Source organism: Patiria miniata, unplaced genomic scaffold (genome assembly GCF_015706575.1).
Source record: "Patiria miniata isolate m_02_andy unplaced genomic scaffold, ASM1570657v1 HiC_scaffold_10, whole genome shotgun sequence".
NCBI classification, from domain to species: domain Eukaryota; kingdom Metazoa; phylum Echinodermata; class Asteroidea; order Valvatida; family Asterinidae; genus Patiria; species Patiria miniata.
In genome coordinates, this window is record NW_024037048.1 from 13939492 (window position 1) to 13963416 (window position 23925).

Below are 23925 nucleotides of genomic sequence, written 5' to 3' on the forward strand. Positions count from 1 at the left end.
CAGACTCGACTGGTTTTGAATCAAATTTTGGGAGCATTTTTTTTAAAGAGCTCATTACATCAAGTTCCCTGCTGTGCCTCAGAATAGTTGAAATTGATCGGGATTCGCACTTATTCAATTCACGCACTTGTAATAGTTCAGGTAAAAAATTACTGCGTTAACATTTTGGTTTAAATAAAACAATCTTGCGAATGTTCGACTCTTTAACCTAAACATATATAGGTATGATCAACCACCCCCTTATTTTCTGCCTCGTTTTTCTCTGTTTAATTCTTAATTTTATTTTTAAACATGAAATCCTGATGCGATGTACTCACATTGTATTCCTGCAATCACTCAAACTAATTCAGGATGAAGAGTTATGGGAGGTTGGTCACGGAAGAACGTTCCTCAGGAAATCCGGACAACTCAAACATGCCTGTCTTATGATAACTTGTGTTATCAGTAAGGTGGATACATGTATTCTCAGTACCCTTTGAGCTTTGTTGTTAAACTGTGTCATTTCGCTAGAGTTCACAGTGCGCCATTCCGGTTTGATCATCAAGTTATACTTAATCACTGCAGGATGAACGTTTCACTGAATATAGAGGGCGCAAATACAAACGGACCGGATCGTGATGATGCTCACAGTTTTATTCAAGTTCAAATTGCTTTATCTAGTTGGATTCATTTGTAGCAATCATGTACAGCGTTGATGTCTGTGCACATTATTCGTCCCTTCTGTTCCCTGTCAAGGGCGGATCCAGAACACAATTTTTTGGGGGTAGCCCCCCCCCCAAAAAAAAAAAAATGGGTCCCCGGAAAGTGGGTCCAAAAATACGGCGTGGGGTTCAGGGCTCGCTTAATCATGGGCCCCGAATTCTTTATTATTCTAAATGCTCTGTGGCGATCTGAGGAAATTTATGACCACTTTAACCATTTTTTGTTTCGAAAAGATGGTAGTGTACCCAGTGCCTGCCTTTATTGCGACGTCACTTAAAAACAAAATTGTTTTTTTTTGGGCGGGCGGGGGGGGGGGGGCATGGTCCCCCCCTCCCCGATCCGCCTTGTCCGCTGTTCGTCTTAAAATATGAAGCACAAGCTCTGTTTGCATGCGGGGTTCCACTCAGCATGCCACTTTATAGATTCCGTTGAATATTTTCTTGAAATGGCGATAGTAGTATTTGCTGAATACTTTGAAAGTGTTTGGTCAGTTGGTACACAAATAATAATAAAAAAAACTATGGGACATTATTCGGTTAACAAACAAATGGGGGATGATGCTAGTAGTCAAACCGGTGCGCTGATTTCCAATCCGGAACATAATTATTTTTGTAACGACCGTACCTTGACTGCGGTGCCCACCTGATTTCCGCCACTACTTCCTTGGTATGAGATCGATTGTCCTTGGTAATGCAGAAAATGTATGTTCATTGTGATGCCTACAATTTCAAATGCAAGCAATTTAAAAAAGAAAACATAGGATTATTTGCTTTTGAATCTATTTTTCGTGCGAAGCAACAAAATGGCTTAAAAACTTAAGAAGGTCGCAACTAACCTGTTGAAGTTTCAGCTCAGTGGATACTATCATTGAGAAAAAGCAGAGAAAACGTATGCACTATTTTGTTGGATCTCGTTACTTGATTCCGTGCTTTATCCTTAACTATTTTTTTTTAATTTAAAAAACACCTGCAAAGTTTTCAACCGATATATCAGACGAAATACTTTCACCGGGTATTTGATACCAGTCTTATCTTCACTCTTAGCATTGCAAGGTTTCTGTCATTAAATGTACTTTTCCGGGCAATTGCAAATGATCCTACGTAGCCTTAAATTCTTTTTGCATACAGATTTCTCTCAGAAAATCTGGGCATTTGTTTTGGTAGTTACTGCGTTTGATTCGAAAGTATTAAATCATTCAAAGAAGACATGAATATTGTTGCTCGTGCGTGGGTCTGTTCAGGGCCGTTGCATGCAGGACGCATTCCGCTTACAAAAATATATTATCAATCCAGATCACATTTCGCCCGACAGAGATTTTGATCTGGGGGTGTTTTACTTGTGAAATTCAGCTATTCCTCCCCCAACAGCCCCCAAGATATCTCCCAGCGGATTTTCAATGACTCATTTTTGTTGGTATTATTTCCAGCTCGCAATCTGCTGAGTGTTGAGGATTCCCTTAGTGATAGAATTCAAGAACGTTACATCGAGGTGAGTGTCTGTTATTTGACATTTTCCTCACTCAATCATCAAAACAGAGCAGTGATTCGGTGGAAGACTGTATTTTTTTTTTCTATATTTATACACCTTTTGGTCAAAATTTTAACAGAAAACATCACTCGAGTAAAATTCCCTCCCTATAACACACCGTAGAACTATGCCAGACGTTTTGGCCTGCAGTCTTTGCAAATTCCTCGTTAAACTCATCAGGGTGCCTCGAACTTATAGCGGAAACACGCTGAAATTTCCTTCACAATTTTTTTTTGCAGGTACATCAGTTGGCAAAAAAAGAGAACTAAGATGAAAACAAATATTGATCACACCAATATTTAGTTGCTGTGTAATCAGATTCTTTGGAATTTGTCTTCTGTTATTTATTTTTTAAATCGGAATTGTGTTCGCAACCGTTGTCCTATTTTTTTCTTGATCGTTTATCACTTTGAAATTCGTTTGTGATTGTTTATCAACTTCGGGAATCATAACATATAGGTTTTCCCGTCCAATTTCGCAACTTGTTCGTCCAATCTGAGAGACTGTTCATTACATTGAAAAAAGGTCGCATTTAGCGCATTCGATTTTTTAAAAAATATTTTACACCCACCAAAGCGTGAAGGCAACTTTTTCGTGCAAAAGAAAATCCATTTCTTTTGTTGGTTTTCGATTTTGCACTGAGTGTCGGCGAATTTGTAAGAGGAAGTATTCATTTTCAACGAAAGTGCAATGGAATAAGGAGTCTATTTAATTTGCAATTCGCAAATCGCCAATCGTATTGGCCACACAAAAAACAAATTGATATGATTTTTTTTACTTCCAAATAGGGATTACAACAATTAACAAACTGGTGACTTAATTGTCCTTACATAAAAATCTGTATTTTGACATAGTATTATATCGGCGAGTGTTCTAAATGTATTTCCTTCTATCACTTTGACACTTTACATTGATACAGTTCTGATCTGCTTTTTTCATATTCCCTTCCCAGGCATTCCAATCTTTGAAATAGCTGTACATTCCTTAATCCAAACTTGTCAAAAGCCATGTCATTTTATACTCTGTTGTATCACTATAACACAATATCTTGCTCATGCAACTTCCAAATATCATTGAACTGTGTTGCTTTTGTAAACGTCTGCATCAAAGTGAATTCCCGAGCGGGACTGAACCACAATGCACAAGAAATTCAATGCACAAGTCACGAAATCTGCTGCTTACTTTTCACGCGTGAATGAAGAATACCCTGAAACATGTTGAGCTTTCGCTAAATTCAACCGGGTGTGAAAAGGTCTGCATGTTTTATGCGAATTTGAATGCAAATGTTTTATTATTGAATTAAGCAAAGTGTGAAAATGGGCGGGAAACCCTAAAATATTTCATATTGAATGAAGAATTCCATTGCTGCTTTAAAACTCATAGCGAACTGGAGTTAAAAGTCAATTTGCCTGGACAAGTGCAACAAAAGCTTAGAATGCCAACGAACTTTTGAGTTCCTATAGTGAATCAAAAATAGATACATGCCTTTAAAATGATTGGAAAAAAAGTTTCAATTATAACATTTAAACAAATTGAAAGCTAATTTCAAGAATCAGCCAATTCGAGAGAAATTGAACAATGCGACATTAAAAACACGTAGTTTTTCTTGACGAATTTGGCCGAGAAAAGCTACTATTTTAATTACTTGACCCTAATAACTTGGTGAGTACATTGTATCCTGCTTTTGGGTGGCAATGGATCCCAATGAGAAAAAAATCTCACTCATTTATCTTAATTGAAAATAAAATAGTATTCCTGACTAAAGTGTAAACTTAACCAGTATTCGTTTGTATGTTTTTTTTTCAGCCTACACTGAATTCCTTGTGATCTCTTCTTGGGCCTGATCTTCAAGAACGAACCATCGAGGTGGGTGTGGTGGGGTTTGATTAATGATTCTATCAGGACCGGGGAAGGGGTAAGATGTGCTCCGCCTCCCCCCCCCCCAAAAAAAAAAATACTACAGCTCCGGAACGCTTTTTTCGCCCTATCGGAATGCATTTTGGTGACCTTTCTTAAATTTTATTGGCAGGCGAAATAAAAACAAAATCGATTCGATGGGTTGCCATGACAACCGGTTTGATAAACTAGGCTTCTCATAAATGTTAGTCCCTTGACCCCTCATACGCCACTGTTATATAACAAAGAAAACATTCTTCGAACAATGATTCCTCCAATCTCATGTTTTTGGGGTTTTTTTTCTTCAAATCTGACGGCGGATTGTCATGAATTTTAGACTAGTTCTCCTGTTTTTATCAAACCTCAATATTTTTTTCTACTCTTCCCTATTTTAAAATTAATTTATTGAAAATCTCACCTGATTTGTTTCAGTTTAATCATTGTTATTCTGTACAGAATGAAGATCTTCGTGGCAACCGTTCTCTCAATCGCCCTCCTTCTGGGTAACTCCGTCAACCTCCGAGCTTCCGTTACTGGGCCGGTTGCCTCGGACGGTGATGGTCCTGCGTCTCAGGCGTGTCCAATGTGCTGCCAGGGGTCGGCTGCAATTCCCGGCATACCAGGTCTGCCTGGGTCCCTAGGTCAGCCAGGGTCAAAGGGCGAGCCAGGTCAAAAGGGTGATATTGGACAGAGTGGACCTATGGGTGAGCGTGGAGCAGCTGGGCCTCAAGGGGAGGAAGGCATAGGCCAGCCCGGAAAAATTGGTCCAAGAGGAGTCCCAGGTGTTGTAGGGCCAACGGGGGAAACTGGTGTCAAAGGTCAAAAGGGTGAGCCAGGGGAGACACCAGACGACTCCAACCAGCGGGTAGCATTCACCGTGGTGAGGACGAGCAGCTCGGATACCTCTACGAGTTACGACACCCGTTTGCCCTTCCAGGCGACCGAGACGCTTCTGCCGGGTACCAGCTTCGATCTCGACACCGGCACGTTCACGTGTGGTGTGCCGGGCACCTACGTGTTCATGTTTTCTGTGTGCAAATATTCTTCCAGCAGCTGGCTGGACGTTCATCTCCGGAAGAACGGCGACGTGGTTGTCTCTGGCCATAGCAATGATTCAAGTCACTATGAGCAGGTGTCTGGGAGCGCGGTGGTGGTTCTGCAGCGTGGAGATACGATGTATCTCACAATGCGCGGTAGGGCGTATAGTAGTTCCTATCACTACACCTCATTCAGTGGCTTCCTCCTTTACCCCGAATAAACACAATCCAACACATAAAGATTCACGAGCATCGTGTTGCTGATTTTTTTAATCGCTTTCCATTTTTCCGAAACATTAACTAATGAATTAAAACAAATAATGTTCAATGACAATGTCACAACATATTATTATTAATGTTTTTGCATTGCGCATGCGCCGATCTGTATACTACAATGGATTTGCCAATTTTTGTTTGACTTTCTGCAAAACAAATACTTAGCTTTATGCATGAGTATTGAGATATAGTGAAAAGTATGCGTCAAGTTTGTTGACAACAATTTTTTTTGGACCCATTGTAGGCCTATCGGGAAGTATTTTGATGGAATATTTTTTTCAAAGCAAGCTGGGTCATCATTTTTTTTTAGAAACAAAAGGTTTGCAATAAAGCAGTGCCACCATGTATCCAGAAATGTTAACAACTAAAAAAAATTGTGTTTATGGTGTTATCTCGACCAACCTGGATTTTTAAGGCCATGTTTCTGACCGCCATTTTTTTTATTGCCACATTTGGTCAACATATAAAATAACATGTTTTTTTTCCCGAAAATAAATGCAACTTGTTTGTAGTACATGTATTGGGTATTTAAAACAGATTAATTAAACACAATAACTGTATCCTAAAGCAAACAAAGTATAAAAGACATACAGACAAACAAACAAAATATTTTGCTACCTACCTGGATAATTTTAGAGCATTTACTATAACATGTTATTTTCTTCGCCTTATGTTCCCTGTATGCCCAGCACAGATGATGTCAATTAAATCAATCCCGTGTATGTATCAATTTTTATTTCATGTCACGAAAAAAGTCTCGAGTGATTAAATCTGATTTTCTTATAGACTTTAAGCTTGGCATTTGGATTAACAATTGTTTGAAATATTCTAATGCTATTCACAGCAATTAGAACACACTGGATTTTATGAAATGATTGCATTATTTTAAACGTTACAATATGTGAGAATTATGTAAAAGTAGTACAATTGACTGGCTATGAAAACAGTATGCATAAAACCTCATTCTGAGGATTACCAAAAGCACCACCATTGTTGATAAATACTCTCTTTTTTTCGATTGGCTTCGTTATGAAAAAAACAACATGATTTTAATTAATTTCAGTTGAAACAGAAACGTGCCCACAGTAATGAAAAATGTGGGATTGGCTGTTGTTTTTAAAGCCCGTAAAAATGCGACAAGTGTTTCTTGATTAACAGACTCCAAATTATTTGAAGACTTTCATTGTTCTTAATCAGTATTACTTGATTGCATTCAAGAAACTCACTTTGAAAACATCAGTGAAAGTGTGAGCCCGTTAGATGGTAAACAAACAATCTCAACGAAATCAATCAAAACAAAGTACAAATTCCATTCAAGTGAGGAGGGTCTTTCAACTGGTTGGAATTGTCCTTTGTCACTTTATCATTTCAAGTGAATTTCTTTGTATTGACTTTTATTTGGATGCCATATTTGGCATCCCTGCTGACAGCATATCCTTGGATAATGTCTCCAGCCAGCACATGCACATGTAAGCTGAACAAGTACGCTTCCTGGGAATAGGTAGACTCCTGCAAGAAATCAAAGAAAAGGTTATAATGGACCCTTCCTGCATGTCAATCAACAGTGCACATTGGCCAATCAGATCACCACTTTTGATCAGGTGACAACAGTTGCTCAGTCAGACTGGGTCACAAGCACTGTTAGATCTATTGCTCACCCCGCCCCCATTTTTTGCACCAGCGGTTAACCCCCCCCCCCCCCGCGAGTATTAATTCTGTAAAGAGTGCCCTTTTTACACAAGTAACTTTTTAGTTTTTACACAAGTGTCCTTAGTTTTGTTTAAAAGTTTCTTGTTTCGCCAGCGGCTTGTAAAGAATTTTTGGTATTTCGTGTGAACGTCAGCAATTGTGCCGCCATGAAAAGCGCCACCCATTGACCTACCACCGTTTGCGAGTTAACCACGCCCCTTAGACAACTCTATAAGCCGTTTCGCGGATACCGCCATCTTTGAATTATTTTTTTCGAGGGGGGGAGGCATAACAATGAAAATACGTCTCATCATGCAACTGTAGCTGAGAATGATGGGATGACTTTTCAATGTAATGCCCCCCCCCCCCATTTCAAAGATGGCGGTATCCGCGAAACGGCTCATGGAATTTGGTACGTTAACTTTTGGTTGTCTCAGATTTTGGCGTTCTGCGTCCATTTGTATATCATGTTTAGACAATATTTTACAAGCTGCGTTGACGCAATTCCACCGTGATAGGTTAATTGTCCGATAGTGGCCATTATCGCCGGTTTGTACTTACATGACAATGAGCTGAGCCTCCTGGGAATGTTGGCGAAGCAATTCACGGATCTGCATCTGTCTGTTGGTCTGAAAGAAAAAGATTTCAGGCGAAAAAATGTCGTGATTTATTGATGTTTACTAGAGTCGAGTTCCATGCACTTGGCAAATCAAATGAACTGAGAGTTGTATGGAAAATGGATTGAAAGTGATCAATCTCACTATTGAAAATCACCCACCAGAATGTCAAAGGTTGGACACAATTAACAGATGTTGCAAGACTGGACTTAAAATCACACAAACCAGGGACTAAGCGTAAAGTGGATACTGGTAAAGCTTTAAGTGTATTGTCTCCATGCATGGACAAAAGAGGGCGCTTTATAGTCAAACTAGCAGAAGCCGGAATGAGGGACACTTCACTGGTTCACTCATGCTGGTTATCGTGTATTTGGTACCAGCATTTATAAGCCACGATGGCGCCCAAATGGCCCTCGTTGATAGTTTTCTCAGTGGAGGGGGGGGGTGCTTGAGCGCAAGAAGGAGATTCTACCTTCTCGTTGAGCGTAGTGACTTCTTCCTTGCTGATCTTCCAAGGAAACTTCTCCGTGGTCTCCCCTGCTTCCTCATTCAGCATCCAGGGTTTGGACAGCTCCTTGAACCGTCTCAGGCTCTACTCCTTGGGCTTCTTGTTCAGGTCCGGGATGACCTCCACGTCCGAGCAGTTGATGCGGAACTTGCTGAGCATGTTGGCCATGTTCATCTTCTCCCTGTCCATTTGCTCCTTCTTGCCCGTGGTGGCAAAGACGCGCAGCTTGCATTTCTCCCAGTTGGATTTCATGGAGATGAGGTGAGGGATGAGTAGGGTCACGCCTGGGGAGGGGGGGGGGAGGTGGGGGGCAGAGGTGGGGGGAGGGGGGAGGTGGGGGGGGTGGTGGGAGGTGGGGGGGGGGCGGAGGTGGGGGGGTGATCACAAATAAAAATTATGCAGAGCATTATTTCCCTCTGACATAAAGCATGTGTTTCCTTAGACATGCAGCCATCCAGAATAACCTGAGAGATCTCTGAAAGGCTCCATGAAATGAATTGGACACTGAAACATACATTAAAATAATAAGGCCAACCAAGAACAAAAAGTGTGGTGTTTTCTATTAGATATAAAAAACAACTGTGTGGTAGGGTAGGTAAAAATCTGTTTTGGGGGTTTGACATTTCTATAGCCTAAAAATATAGGGTAGGATGATACTCGTTAAACTTTTACTTTTTTTCTCTATTTTGCATGCATTAGTAAACATGTGAATCATTCTGCACTACTGACCAACTACCTGATTCTACCTTCTCTTTGAGCATGGTGACTTCTTCCTTGCTGATCTTCCAAGGAAACTTTTGGTCTCCAGGCTGCTTCCTCATCCAGCATCCAGGCTTTTGAGAGCTCCTTGATGATTGTGTTGGTCTTGATCTTACCCAACCCACCAATCTAGACGGAAACCAATCAGGAAGGAAAATTTGAATGCATTTGCTCTAAATAAATTGTGTCCAGGTCTTGGAAAAGACCAACGTTAGCGCTGCAAAAAGCAAAAAACCTGGACAAATCTTGTTTGATGATCTTGTTATACATTTTGCCACTTTGACTTAATTTTTTAAAGACCTGCTTGCATTTTACTCAAACTGTTCATCAAAATTCATTCCGCAAAGTCTTCTTCAAGTACTCAACTGTAAGTACACATTTCGGTACTCAAAATACTCATCGAAATATTCATTAAAATAATTCACCAGAGGTACACAAGCCTTTTAAAAAGTTACTCAACTAATACAAAACCTCAGGATTCATTGAAAACAAAATGAATCGACTCATAAAGTAGTACTCAGTAAAAAGTAGTCTACTTGTCAAAAAAAATGCTCAACTCATACTCGACTTATCGCAGACTGCTTCACTCATCAAGCAGACTCGACTTAAAAGACCAAAGTTATCAAACAGTACCTCAATCCATTTAAAACTGGTGTTCCAGAGTCCCTAACTTAACTCAACTAAACTCAACTTAAATAGATTCAAGTTTCAAACACAGGCAAAGTTCTTGTATTCATTTTCCATTGATTAGACACTGGAGTCATTCTGAACGACTGCAACACTCAATCTTTGGACGACTTTCATGTGTAGTTGCTCCTCAATATTTCAAACGTCAAACTTAATTCAACTCTTTGGAATAATTTAGTTCGGCACTTCTCTGAATGCTAGTCTGAAACGCATGTAGTTGTCAAAAGGTACACAACTCATCAAAATGCAGAAAACTTGAGCTATCCACGCATACTCAGGTCTGACCCTGATCCCCCTCATAAGCCTACCTGCATGAGTGCCATAGCGTAGGGCTTGCTACCATGGCTGGGAATGCCTTGATCTTCTGAACATCCACCCATTTCTCCTGAGAGTCTGTCAGAAGCTCCATCCAATGTGTACTCTGCTCACCCTGTATGAAAGGCGGGACAAAATGTTTCCCCTTAAAGCTTAGCATCTATATTTACTAAAGAAATTAATACTCTACTAAAATAATAATTAAAAAAAAAATCTTTCTCTCAAATTGTTCACATAAAAAAGACAAATCACCCACTCTTTATCATGACATTTATACGGTAGGTGTTCAGGGAAAATATTTAGTTGGTGAATGGTGGGTTTTCTCCAATTTTGTAAAATTGGCTCTTATCTGCTTTTGCAAATGTACTCTTCAAATGCTCTGCCTACTAATTGACTAGGCCTAATTAGTGTGAATAAAAAGTCTAGAGTTTGACGTGACTAACGTTATCAGGTTTAAATCGAGTTGTTGTCTGCATGCGCTATAGTCCATGCATGTGTAGTCGGACAATAATGGGATATCATCAAACAACAGGTGTCAAGTGACTGAACAAAAATAAAAACGGATAACGAAACCATTTCCCAATTCCTAAGCAAAAAAGAAAAACGGATAACGAAACCCACTTCCCCAATTCCTAAGCAAAAAGAAAAACGGATAACGAAACCAATTCCCATTTCCTAAGCAAAAAGAAAAACAGATAACGGACTTCGAGTCCAAAATCCATTCTCGACACTGGACAGCAAAACGGGTAACGAATAACGATTCCCATTTCCCTATTCGACAACCAAACGGAAAACGAATAACGATTCCCACTTTCCTATTCGACAGTTAAACGGATAACGAATAACGATTCCCATTTCTCGACTCGAAAGCAAAACGGAAAACGAATAACCGAGAAAGGAATTGACATTTCTCAATGCATGATGGGAAAATTCGGACTTCGAAACTTTTTCGCAACCCTGTCCCCAGGGTTAACTTTATGTCGTAACTTTCTTTCCTGTATTAAGTACCTGTCAGTGCGTACCGCTCAACACTACGTAAACGAGATTGTATTTGACACCGTTAATTGTGAAGAGCGCCACCTGTTGTTTGGTTTTCCCGATAATGTATGTGGCGGTAGGCTAGGCCTGTACACCAAGCATGTTTTGTCAGGTAAGCCTGGACTATTTACTTGTCAAAATTCAACTTCCTTTCGGCGTACTGGAAAGATTCCCATATCTGGACATTACTCATTTCTCCCTTTAGTGATTTATGCCACAATTCCGGTTTAAAATGTCCAAAAATATTGGATTTAGCAGGGAAATTTGTTACCTAAAAACTATAGTCGGAGTCCCTTATCGCGGCATCCCTTTATCGCGGCATCCCTTTATCGCGGCATGGAAAATTTCTCCTTTTGTGTTGACTAAACTCCTTTAAGTGGCAATTTTTATCCAGGTCCTCCAGGCCATAAGGACTTACTGCCGAGTCGTATTAAAAAAGGACGATTAAAAAATGTTGTGTTTTTTGGGACTTTTAACGATTTTTAATAAATATTCACATTTTCCAAAACCTGCAAATTTTCCCTCACCCGTCACCGTGTCTGTTAAAACTAAACGCAGTGGCTATTGTTACGGCAGCCGTAATGCACCTCCCATTTTCTATCGTTACGGTAGACTGCAACTTTTATAAAAACATGACAAGAAAATATAAAATAAGAAGGACAAAAGTGAATTTGAACGTTATAAAATTCGGACTTTATTTCCCTTTTAAAAAAAATCCTCCAAAGCCTCAGGTTAGAAAAGGAAAAAAATTCGAGTGCAAAACTGAGATCCGAACCCGCAACCTCGCGGTGCAAAATCCTACAGTCTATCGACTGAGCTGTCGCACTGCTCACCTGCACGTGGGGAAACAAATAATTATATACCTGCGTGCGTATCAAAAAAGTATCGTAGAGGGCGCTAAACAACGAATGCCGTAACGATAGCCACTTCGAAAACTAAAAGGTACCGTCTATATTTTAACATAAATCATTAATGGTGCTCTGTCCATGATAGTTCCATTGTCTGGTTCTCCTTCTACAGCTGCAAACACAAAATGAAGTCAAAGGAGGATATTTCCACCGCGAAATCATAAAAACTTTTACGGGATCAAAATAAGGACAGCGCGTAAGAAAAAATAAAACGGCACACCGTGTAAAGTGAATGGCACCCAATCGCCAATCAGTAGACTTGTCACAGTGATTTTTCTTCTCCTTTCGGGGAATGGCAGGGTTTTAAGAAATCATCCTGCAGGGATATAGTCTTTCAAAGTGTAATCAACTTGAACGTTACAGGGAAAATATCAGACTTTATTCAGGGGATGTTTTGGTAAAACATTCACTATGAAAAAAAAGAGTTGAGATTATTATAAAAACCACAATTCCCACATACCGCGATAATGGGGAGTCCACCTCCATTCGCACATTCCGAGCATGTCTATTTTCACAGGCATTTGAAAAGGAAGAGTTATACAACCTAAGAGACAGGACAATTCGGGAAGGTTAGCAAGCAATCTCTATTCCAAACAAGAAACGTGATAAGTATCGCGATAATACGGCGTTCCATCCTACATGCTTACTGGCACTGCCAGCATCCTACTGTCTGAAAAAAACACCAAGGACATTTCACTAAATGTCCAGAACTCCAGGTATGGAATCTTTCCGGAGTATTTTTTAACCCTTACCCACCTCACTCCTCCAAAATCCTCCTGGCGGTTTTGGAGGATTCTAGAGGATTGAGGACGAATGGTGATTGAATCAAATGAGGATTCTGGAGGATTGAGGATGAATGGTGATTGAAGCATAGAAGGATTCTGGAGGATTGAGGATGAATGGTGATTGAATCACATGAGGATTCTGGAGGATTGAGGATGAATGGTGATTGAAGCACATGAGGATTCTGGAGGATTGAGGATGAATGGTGAATGAAGCACAAGAGGATTTTGGAGGATTGAGGATGAATGCATTTTGAGGCAGGACTGTCTGATGATTTTGAAGGATTTGACGTTGGTTATCCTTCATTTAAACACGAGTGAAAAATTTTTGGATGAGGAGGATTTTGGAGGATTGATGATGAATGCATTTTGAGGCAGGACTGTCTAACAATTTTGAAAAATTTAGGTGGAGTTGCAAAATTTTGGAGGATTGAGGATGGTTCTAAGCAAAAAGGGCCTAGGGGGTTATTATGCTTAAATTGCATACATTGTGAGACTTTCTTTTTATAGCTCCATGATTGTATAGTAAGTCTTCCAGAACTGTAAGTGTAAGGGTTTTAAACTAAGTTCAGGAAGTATGGTCATACTCCTAGAAGAACTATATCATGATGCTCCGCGGGGCGGAGCCTCATAGACACAAAACCCCGCAAAATTGTTTGCAGCACAAAACACTAAGTACAAAAACGTCATGAACGTCCATCAAAACACAGTGAGCGAACTGAAAATCATCGATCGAAAAAATGTCAAAGGTCAACGTCATTGGTCAAGGTCTAGGTCATTCCATTGACCAGTAACTATCCTACTACATGTACTTGTAATTTCACACCTTACCAACAAACTCAGGCCGAGGGGTTTCAACAGCACCGCTGTATCTGTTGCAGTGAATGTTTATTGACTAATTTTATTTCATTAACAGCTTTGAAAATGGAGTTGAGGCCAGACAGACAGAAGGCATAGGACTGCATATTTGCTCTCAGGTCATTTTATCTAATGCATTTAATGTTAGACACTATTCGTTTTTGAACTTTTCTCCAAAAAGGTGAAATATTTATTGCCATTATTACCCTCTGTTACTCATTACCAATTTTTTTTAGAATTATTCTTGACCATTCTCTTGACCACTTTGATCTTTTGTAAATTTGTCAATTATTTGGGAAATTGTTCTCAAATTTCACAGTAATTATTGTCCACCAAATTCATCAAACAATGACCTTTCCAAAAAATAGCAGATGAAAACAATATTTGAACTAAACCTTATGAATTAGAAGATTAACACTCCGACGCAGAAACTAGCCCTTTTGGGGACCCAATTAGGTTAATTACCTTAATAAAAAAAAACATTTCAAACCAATTCTGGTGATCTTCCATCTAATCCTAGCAAGGGACATCCTCTACGGATATATGCAGTCACCTTTAGTGTGTGACCCCGGGTCAGGCATATCTGAGCCTGACAACCTGGGCTGCCCATATACATATGGGCAATTCCACACCAAAGTGGACATGACACCAAAAAATACAAATACATGTGACTTAAACAAATTTGGCATCAAATAAAAGCTTAAAGTCTATATTTTCAAGATTTGAAGTCGGAATGTTATTTTTTATACATTTCGGTACCAAAAAATAGGACTATGTAATAATCCTGTTTTAATCCTAAAAATGTGATTAATAGTGATATGAAAGTATTCTACCAAAACACACACAAAAATATGTACTAATGCCATCAGTTTCTGTCATGAGAAAGTATTGGTCTTGAAAAACCGACTAAAACTTGTTTTTAACAGTTTGCGTAATTTGCTTCGCTTCAGTGACTTCTAATATTTTAGCCTTCGAAAATGTCCTTCCGTTACCGAAAAAATGTATATTTTTAATTTATTTTTAAAACTTGCAGTATGAATGCATTGAAAGTTATTGTGCAAAGCAAGTTTAGGTAGGCCTTCAATATGACATGATAACTGACACTGCTGTACTTCTCGTTTTTTAATTACAATTAATTAAATCACGTCCTTCCGTTACCAAATTGGTAACGGAAGGACGGTAACGGAAGGACAAATCGTATTTTTATCAAATGTTACGACGTTTGCGCTCATGTTTGAAAAAATGAAAATCACTGCAAATACATGCATGTATAATGAGCATTGAAAGGACATTCATGTGACCCACCTTCACAAAAGCGGGATAAGCAGGGCAAGGTGTTTATTACAAAGGAAGGCACAGGCATGTACAACATGTACAATGTACATGTACATATATGCCGATGTACCAGTACATGTACATGTATGGAGTTGTTGCAGAAAATCAAATCATAAAGTTGCTGCCATCAGCATTCATGGACAATAGAGAAAGATACAAATTCTGTGAAGCCATTCCAGAAGCAAATTAAGTCAAAAATGAGATGGCAGAAAGTACCGGTACTTTGGGGCACTTTTATTCAATTACATGTGTAAGACATGTGAGGTGCAATCTTTGACAAATTATGCCCAAGTTAACAATTTCAGTTTGGATGTTTATAAATTAATTGCTACTACTCTAAATCATTGTAATTTGATTTCAAACATTGATTTTAGAGTTCAATTAAAAGCAACACCTAACTGAAGCCATCAGTTCTACCGGTAGATGTTTTTACCTTAAATTTACATGTAGGCTGGTCGCCCCCCCCCCCCACCCTTTAGGTAAACCACTGAACCTACCGGTATTATTATTAAAAGTTGTTGGTGAACATGTAACCAATATACTCAAGTGCTAAAATACTGTGTATTTAAACTTTTAAGGATTGAGGTGATGGGTTTGAAGTCCATTTCTGTAGTTGTCTTGTGTTCGTGAATTATGTGTTTTGGGTGGTTTTCGTTTTTCTTTTGTTATCATTAATTAGCAGGCTTCTATCTTTATCTCAATGGTTTCGTGGGTATAATTATTTATGCCAGGTCTGCATATTGTTGATTTCACATTCAGTTACACATTTCAGCAATTTGTTTCACTTGTATAATTAGTGTAAATTCACATTTTGTTCATGCTATAATTGAGTAAACCTTTTGTCCTTCCGTTACCGTCCTTCCGTTACCAAATCATAATCTGCTTAAAACGTTGTAATTATATTACCGAAACACTTAAAGTCAAATGAAAGGCGGTATAGTATAGATAAAGCTTCAGGGATTCCATTTCTTACCTTTAAAATATAATTGCCCCATAAAATTCACAGAGTTTACACAAAATGTGAGTAAGTTGGAAAACCCTTGTCCGTTTTACCGTCCTTCCGTTACCGACCTCATTAATATTCATAATTCATAAACGGGAGGCATTCATGCCCCCCAAAAGTGTGGAAAATGAAAGTAGCATTATAGCAATACAATTGTGACATTTGTTTGCTGTAACTATGAACAGTGTCTGTGATACACACATTTGAAATTTTGTTTAATGAGTGAAAACGTCCTTCCGTTACCGTGGAATTGCCCAGATGCACAAAACAAGGTCACTTGCGGGTAGCCAAGTGCACGACTTGACCACAGACTATGTATACAACATCTGTTTCCTGTCAATGACCTCCTTATTTATAGTCTACAGACATGTCGAGATTGTGTACATCTATACAGTGTTGTGTAGCCTCAAACCAAGGCGCTAAATATCTGGGTCCCCGGAGGGACCCCTTACTGTAAGCGTGTTAGTAAATAGGCTTTCTGCGTCGGAGGGTTAAGATGTTAAAATAACTTGTTTTCCTTTGTTTCTTGAAGTTGACAGAGTTTGAAGGTTCTACCAAGGATGTCAACTGTGGAGCACATACAGGATGCAGAGCACACTGATGACGTATCACCATGGCAACGCGTACCGCTCAACATCACTTGAATGAGATTGTACCTGACACCGTTAATTGTAAAGAGCGCCACCTGTTGTTTGGTTATCGATCAAGATTATGCAGCAGATAATGCAGCGGTAGGCTATATAGGCCTGTACGTCAGGTAAGTCTGGACTATTTATTTCTCAAAATTCAACTTCTTTTCGGCGTTCTGGAAAGATTCCCATATATCTGGACATCACTAATTTTTCCCTACAGTGACCTATATCACCATTTAAAGGGATAATATGTCCAAAAATGTCAGATTTATAGCAGGGAAAAGTTGCTACCATGGCATGCCTACTGAGAAAACATGTCTAAGGACATTTCCTAGTCTTTGTTGGTCAGTGACGTCTGAGGTATGGGTGTCTTTCCCGAGTATTTTGGAATGCTTTGCATACATTGTTGGGTAAGACCTCTTTTTATAGCTCCATGATTGTATAGTCATATAGTCAGCAGGGCCAGGGCCTATTGTTTTTAGTTCACCGCACCTACCCCAATTAAGAACCCAGTATCAATGCACACATATAGTGGTGTTCCCTAACGTGGCGCACTGCGACGTTTCTCCTGACTTTCCTCATGCACGGTTGCCAAACTTCTTTGTCGATAAACTTCGAATTCATTCAGTTATTACTGGTACTTTTTCAGTAGTGTTTGCCATTTGAATTCTGTAAACAATTTCACTGTCATACAATTTTGAGCAAAATTTAAAAAAAACGGTGGTGTCCGGAAATTGGGCAAAAATCAGCTGAGTGTTCCCTAACGTAGCGCACTTGCATAAATCTTTGAAAATTCCAGGTTTACACTAAAAAAGTTATTTAAAGTTAGCAAATTCTTAATAAATAAATAAATATATCTCTACTTTACCCAACTAGAAGTATGTCAGAAAATTATTTTCTTATTTTGGGCTGAGTATAATGTGATTCGGGTTTGTAACTTTCGGGGTTGCCCTTCTTGGGGGTCAAAAGGTCAAAGGTCAACGTCATTGGTCAAGGTCTAGGTCATTCCATTGACCAGTATTAACTATTCTACTACATGTATTTGTAATTTTGCACCTTATATCAACAAACTCAGGCCGAGGGGTTTCAACAGCACCGCTGTATTTTTTTAGGAAAGTTGCAGTAATGTTTATTGATTCATTTTATTTCATTAACAGCTTTGAAAATGGAGTTGAGGCCAGACAGACAGGGGGCATAGGACTGCATATTTGCTCTCAGGTCATTTTATCTAATGCATTTAATGTTAGACACTATTCGTTTGTGAACTTTTCTCCAAAAACCTGAAAATATTTATTGCCAATCACCCTCTATTATTCAGGACCAATTTTGTTTTAGAATTATTCTTGACCATTCTTGGTGAACAATTTTGACCATCGTCTGAGTAGAGGCGTTTGCATGTTGACATTAGTGCTCAGGCATCAAATTACGTCAGGAATCGACCACTAGTCTCGCCCCAACTTGCTCATAGTTGTATCTGTGGCATGGTTTAGCTGTATTTGTCCTTTTTTGGGGGGGGGGAAAGTAGTGCAGGTGGGAAAAATATCAGAAAAACTAAGATGACATTTTTGTATGTTTACGTTTCTAGAGTTACTTCTACAACGACGATAGGTTCAACCACAACTATGCGCAGGCCAAAGCCACAGCAGGCAACTACAAGGAAGCAGAGGAGGTAGGTTGGACTCCCGGACCCAATTTTGGTTGTTTGCGCCCTCAATAGTTGGCCAGTCATGGCGCAGCGACTCGTCATGGTGCCTGAACTAGTCATGGTGCCTTTCATTTGCAAACATCAAACGCCAAAACTACCAAGTTATTATGAAATACCTGACTGTTAGGGAATAATAGTCTCAAGCATCCTGTGAAATCACGGCACCTGGTGTGCTGTCATTTCCAAGAAAAGTGGAATTTTGTATCAATTTCCACCGATGGTCGGCCCTGTTTGAGAGAGAAGCCCGACTTTCTGTTCTCATCCATATACTGTTGCCATACCTAGATGTAGAACAAAAAGATATTCCAATAGCTTATTTTCCCACGTGCTGCATCTCTTTGGAATTCCTTGCCTGGTGCTTATTTCCCTCCAACCTATGATCTGTCCTGATTCAAGAGGAGTGTGGAGTGCTGTAGCCTCGTGGTTAAGGGCGTTGGATTCGTGGTCTGCGGGTAAAGCTGCAGGTTGTGGGTTCGAGTCCAGCCTGGGGTCATGGTGCGTGTGCCCTTGGGCAAGGCACTTTGTTACTCATTGCTTCTCCCCACCCAGGAGTAATAGGCTATCAGCTTTGGTCCAAATATTGGGCCAATGGTACCAGACGATTGAAAAGAGCAATGCTCATAGCGATTTTTTGAAAGGCACATCTAGAGTTGCAGAATGTGTGATAGCTTTGCAGTGTGAGTGGTGGCAGTGTTATCACTTTTGATTTGTGTTTTCAAAATTGCCGTCAATATGCTTGAACCGGATCAATTGTATGTTGTAACAAGCATGTTTTGGCTGCCATTTAAAAAAGAAAAAAGTGATATCACCCATAAAGCTGCCACCGCTGCAATGCTGTCAAATATTTTCCGACTAGAGGGGTGCATACCTTGCCAAAAATCACAATGAGCATTATTGCCCTCATTTGATACTGACCAAACCCCCACACTGATGGCTTATAAGTGGGTGCCTATGAGGGCAGAGATGGTGTGGTTGATTTAGCTGCTTTGCTCCGACTTGTAGCCCTGTATATCTGGAGTGGCTTTTAGCCTTGTTCAGGGCAAATAGGCATGAAAAATCAAGTCTAAAACCCGGATGGGGATCTTTCTGAGCCTCCTAGACCACTGTTTTGGTGGGGCACTTGGTTTTACCATGATTTAATTGGAGTGGGTTTCGTTTCTCTTGTTTTGCAGATTTTTGTGCTCATTCAGAGTGAGAAGATCAAGAATGACTACACGTGTCTCTGGTTGGCAAGATGCTGTGAGTATTACCGTCAATTGTGAATGACGTTTCCTCTTCCAACTTCCAAGTTGCTAATGATGGGAATGAATCCACCTGTTAAGCCTCAACTCATAATGTATTGACCACTCACAATTGTGACTGCACAACCAAATGTCCAACTAAAGTCACGACACGTCGCGTGCATGCATTTCATGTACTGCTGGAAAATCCAGAGTGGCATTAGGGAGATGCACATGTTGCCCATGTGTGAGGTAGACTGAAGGGTCTCTAACAATGACATAACCAGCATGCAATCATCGCCCTGATCGTATATTAAGGATGTGACTTTGCGTTTCATTTTGTAAACGTTAAGCAGATATTTTAAGAACCGTTTGAAACGTTTAGCCATTGACAGTGGCTTTTGCCTACCCATTATGTCTGATCTGCAGACCGGCGTGATTGACATGATAAATCAACAATGGTTGACATAGTAAATAGCAGGCAGTCGTTGATAAAGTAAAAATGTAACTACGTGTTCCCCAAATGTAATCAAGTTCTACGATGCTTCTAAGGTTTTTTACATTAAGTAGGTTTGAAAACAACGATTGTGCTATGTGTGGTTATCTCCAAGGAAGATCGCGTGAACGAAGGTCCTTTTTGTATAATTCTGGTTTTGTTTACATGTTTTGAGAAATTTGTAAACGGATTTAGAAGTTTTTTCATTTACACATGTAAACTTCACATTTTAGTCATACATTTGCCATGTTGGATTTGTTCTATCACATTTCAAGCAGATTGTACGACAGAAATTTGCTACGTTAAACATCCCTCTTGGCTCCCAAATATTGTACACAATACACTGAGCATTGCTGGCCGAAAATTGCTGAAACGAGCATCCACTGAACCGAACCATCTTTTGTGGACCCCAATGTGTTTTCTGACAGCAGTATCCTATGTATTTATAACCTTTCTTTGTGTTGTTTTTCGTTGTTCAGGCATCGTGAATCGTAAGGCCAGACTAGCCTGGGAGTTGTACCTTAAGATGGAGACGTCTGGCGAATCGTTCAGCCTGCTGTAGCTCATTGCCAACGACGGCTACAAGGTAAAACATCATCCCCTATTTTTGTCCATTGTATATTAGTGTAAAGATTTTGGCATTCGCCCCAAATTAGTATCCAGTCACTCAATCTCAACCTGCAACTGATTTCATGAAACAGATTTGTCTCTTCGTCAAAACGCAAATCGAGGAGACATAAATCTAAATATAAGGCATGTGTAGAAAAGAATGCAGTATCCAGACGCTACTTCAGGGTTGTGTACAAAGTATATGGAGAGTCAAGAAAACTTTCCAAGCATTTCTGAACCAAATTGGAAGTGTTTCTCAGTCCCATATTCATGTTTGTGAAACATTTTTGCAATGACTGATCTTTATTGAGATGATGTGTTAAGAAAAATGTTGCGTCAGGTTGCAACATTGTTTCCACGTGTAGAATTAACGAGAATACGAATCCCCGTCAACAAGAAAAATTATTTGTTGCACATTTACGACTTTGTGTCATTAGCTTGAATAATGAAGGATGCACTTTTGTGTCGCATACTTTAGTAAGCATGTAGAAGGCATCATAAAATATAAGAATAGACAAAAATCCCAAACTGCTTAAAATGTTGATTTGGGACAAATTCATCACTTTGTCAACACGGTTGCGATGATTGAAAAATTCAGGCTTTTCCTTCGAACTTCTGATTTTTTTGCTCGACCTCAAAATATAATTGTCACGGTCTCTCGATCCTCAAATCTCATCTTTTCTGTCGGTAGATGGCCAGTTCTACTATGCGACCAAGGCTTTCGATGTCCTGGAAAGATTGGACCCCAATCCTGAATACTGGGAAGGCAAGCGAGGGGCGTGCGTGGGCGTATTCCAGCAGATCATAGCTGGCCATGAACCAAGGTGGGTGTCATCTCTGTCAATCAGCAGTGCACACTGACCAATCAGATCAACTTATGGTCAGGTGACCACACTACATCTATCAAACAGTGTGCACTGACATATCACTCCGGTGCTCTACCAACTGAGCTATCCAGCCCAATGTTGGCGGTTCCCTAATTGTCAATGTCTCTGTCAAAGGGGCGCTAGTCAGAAGCCCTCAACCCGCATATGCCATGCAGCCAGGGATCACGCCCAAAGTCACGATGCAGACCTGGCAAATAACGGGGATCACTCGGAGAGGATACGGCTTTTTATTACAATTTTTCATGAATACTTTTCAACTTCTTAGCCCTCTAGTTCAACTTCATTGATCTTTATGGATTTTTCTTTGTCCCCATATTCTAAAAACAGCTTTCATTTTCACTATTAGGTTTTGCCCTTCACTGACGTATAAACTCTGTATACTCAGTGCGTTACCTCCCGAGTGAAATTTGGAAAAAATCACTCGGTTGGGACTCGAACCCATGACCTCCTGCTTGTTAGTGCAGACGTCTTAACCACTGGAACATCAAGCTTACAGAATTGGTTGCCTAGCCAGCCAACCAACCCCGTAAGCTCCATGGTCGAGTCGTGGGTTCGAATCCCACCCAAGTGATTATTTTTCCAACTTTCACTCGGGAGGTAACACACTGAGTATACAGTGTTTATACATCGGTGAAGGGCAAATCCTAATATTGATTGACATCGCCCCGACGCAAAGTCCATCTTGTTAATAGCTTTCATTTTCATGTGCACAAAACCCAGTGAAGTTCAAGCCACTTGATTTTTGTCATTTTTTTTTCCTCTACAGAGAAACACTGCGAGACATCCTCCAAATCTTGCGCAACACCGGTAACCCGCAGGTGGAATACATCATCCGTGTCATGAAGAAGTGGGCCAAGGACAACAGGGTACCAGTTTCCTGAGGTGGTCCCTATCCTATAGTCTTGAGATTGTTTAAATTTGTACATTCCAAAAACCCCTGCTTGCAAAGGGATTTTCCAAAAATAAAATAATGGAACGATACTGTTGATTAATTTAAGAGTGATTTAATTGTTCTTAACATTGGGAAATTTGTCTTGGAATATTTCTCTATTTAGCTTTGGCAAGATGGTTATGCAGGAGAAAACAACAGTTCTGGAGAGAGGCTGGTCTCTCATGGCATAAACAAAGTAGGCTTGCCTAGTTAAGCTGGACTCTGTGACTCAGTCAGTGACTTGGTCAGTGACTCAGTCAACAACTCAGTGACTCAATCAGCGACTCCATGATTCAGTCAGATTCGGTCAGTGACTCAGTCAGTGACTCAGTCAACAACTCAGTGACTCGATCAGCGACTCCATGATTCAGTCAGATTCAGTCAGTGACTCAGTCAGTGACTCAGTCAACAACTCAGTGACTCGATCAGCGACTCCATGATTCAGTCAGATTCAGTCAGTGACTCAGTCAACAACTCAGTGACTCGATCAGCGACTCCATGATTCAGTCAGATTCGGTCAGTGATTCAGTCAGTGACTCAGTCATTGATTCGGTCAGCGACTCGGTTAAGGAATCACTCAGTGACTCATTGAGCGACTCAGTGGCTGTCATCAACTCAGTGACTTGGTCAGTGACTCATCGCGCAGTCAGTGATTCGGTCAGTGACTCGGTCAGTCAGTGATAATAGTGACTGACTCGATCAGTTAATACTCAGTGACTCGGTCAGACAGTCAATCAGGCAGCATTGAAACACTCATCGTAATTATGAAGGTTCACGTCACAAATGTTGCTGACATGTAGGACAACTCTGCAAGTTTGTTTTCTTGGAGTTTCTGGGGCCTGTTTAGAGACAACCCAACGGCATGAGAATGGGCCAGGAATGGTTATTCAAGGAGGGGGTAGTCATCTGTACGTAATGTAATTATACTAATTAATGGTTTATATTGATATGAATATACATGTCTATATTACAGAGACCGTAAACAGTAAACACAGCAAAAGGCATGCTGATACCTCAGAGGAACAATTTGCTTATGTAACCGGTGAAATATTTGAAAACATATTTCAATGTTATCTTTTTTGGCACCTTTGGTTTTTCCTATTTCTTCTGAAAGTTTTATTAATGTTTTGTAACCCATTAGTCGGTACGTGGAATTGCATGCTTTTTCACAAGTTTTGAATTGGTTTTATGTTCATGCATTTTCCAAGTATTGAAATTATCATTATCTTCATTGTTTTATGTACATCTTATATTGTGAGAAAATCTGTCCTTTAGCCCTGGGTGGGTCAACCACACATTCCAGGTTTCTGGGAAAGTAATGAACTCCAGGCAGGAGGCCTGACTACATGTACCTCATAATTATTCATTAGATAGACTCTGGCTTTTCTACACTAGTTACTCTGTTTTATCACCCCCTTAATAGCTCTGTTTATTCATAATCCCTATGTGGTTTGCCCAGGAATGTGAGGCACTGGCCAACATCCTGTGGTTTAGTTTTCTTCAGTTCA

At 39.9% G+C, this 23925-nt stretch overlaps 1 protein-coding gene across 2 annotated transcripts; it reads left to right on the plus strand.

Annotated features, from left to right (window-relative positions):
- The first annotated feature begins 11080 nt into the window (after nucleotides 1–11080).
- LOC119738619 (intraflagellar transport protein 56-like) lies at nucleotides 11081–21423 on the plus strand. 2 transcript variants are annotated; one of them, XR_005272481.1, is made up of 6 exons: nucleotides 11081–11163; nucleotides 16470–16694; nucleotides 18155–18238; nucleotides 19447–19513; nucleotides 20470–20576; nucleotides 21291–21423. XR_005272481.1 is itself a non-coding variant. In XM_038213531.1 (5 exons), the coding sequence occupies exons 1-4, from the start codon at nucleotides 11152–11154 to the stop codon at nucleotides 20550–20552; spliced, it is 246 nt and encodes an 81-aa protein (XP_038069459.1). In that variant the 5' UTR covers nucleotides 11126–11151; the 3' UTR covers nucleotides 20553–20576; nucleotides 21291–21423. The 2 variants fall into 2 exon arrangements, 1 of the variants encoding a protein (XP_038069459.1); XM_038213531.1 differs by lacking the exon at nucleotides 16470–16694 and having other exon boundaries at nucleotides 11126–11163.
- Nucleotides 21424–23925: the final 2502 nt, after the last annotated feature.

Coding starts and splice junctions, on each gene's coding strand:
- LOC119738619 (XM_038213531.1), top strand. Junction 18,239..19,446: donor ACTACAAGGAAGCAGAGGAG/GTAGGTTGGACT, acceptor CTTGTTTTGCAG/ATTTTTGTGCTCATTCAGAG. Junction 19,514..20,469: donor TCTCTGGTTGGCAAGATGCT/GTGAGTATTACC, acceptor TTCGTTGTTCAG/GCATCGTGAATCGTAAGGCC.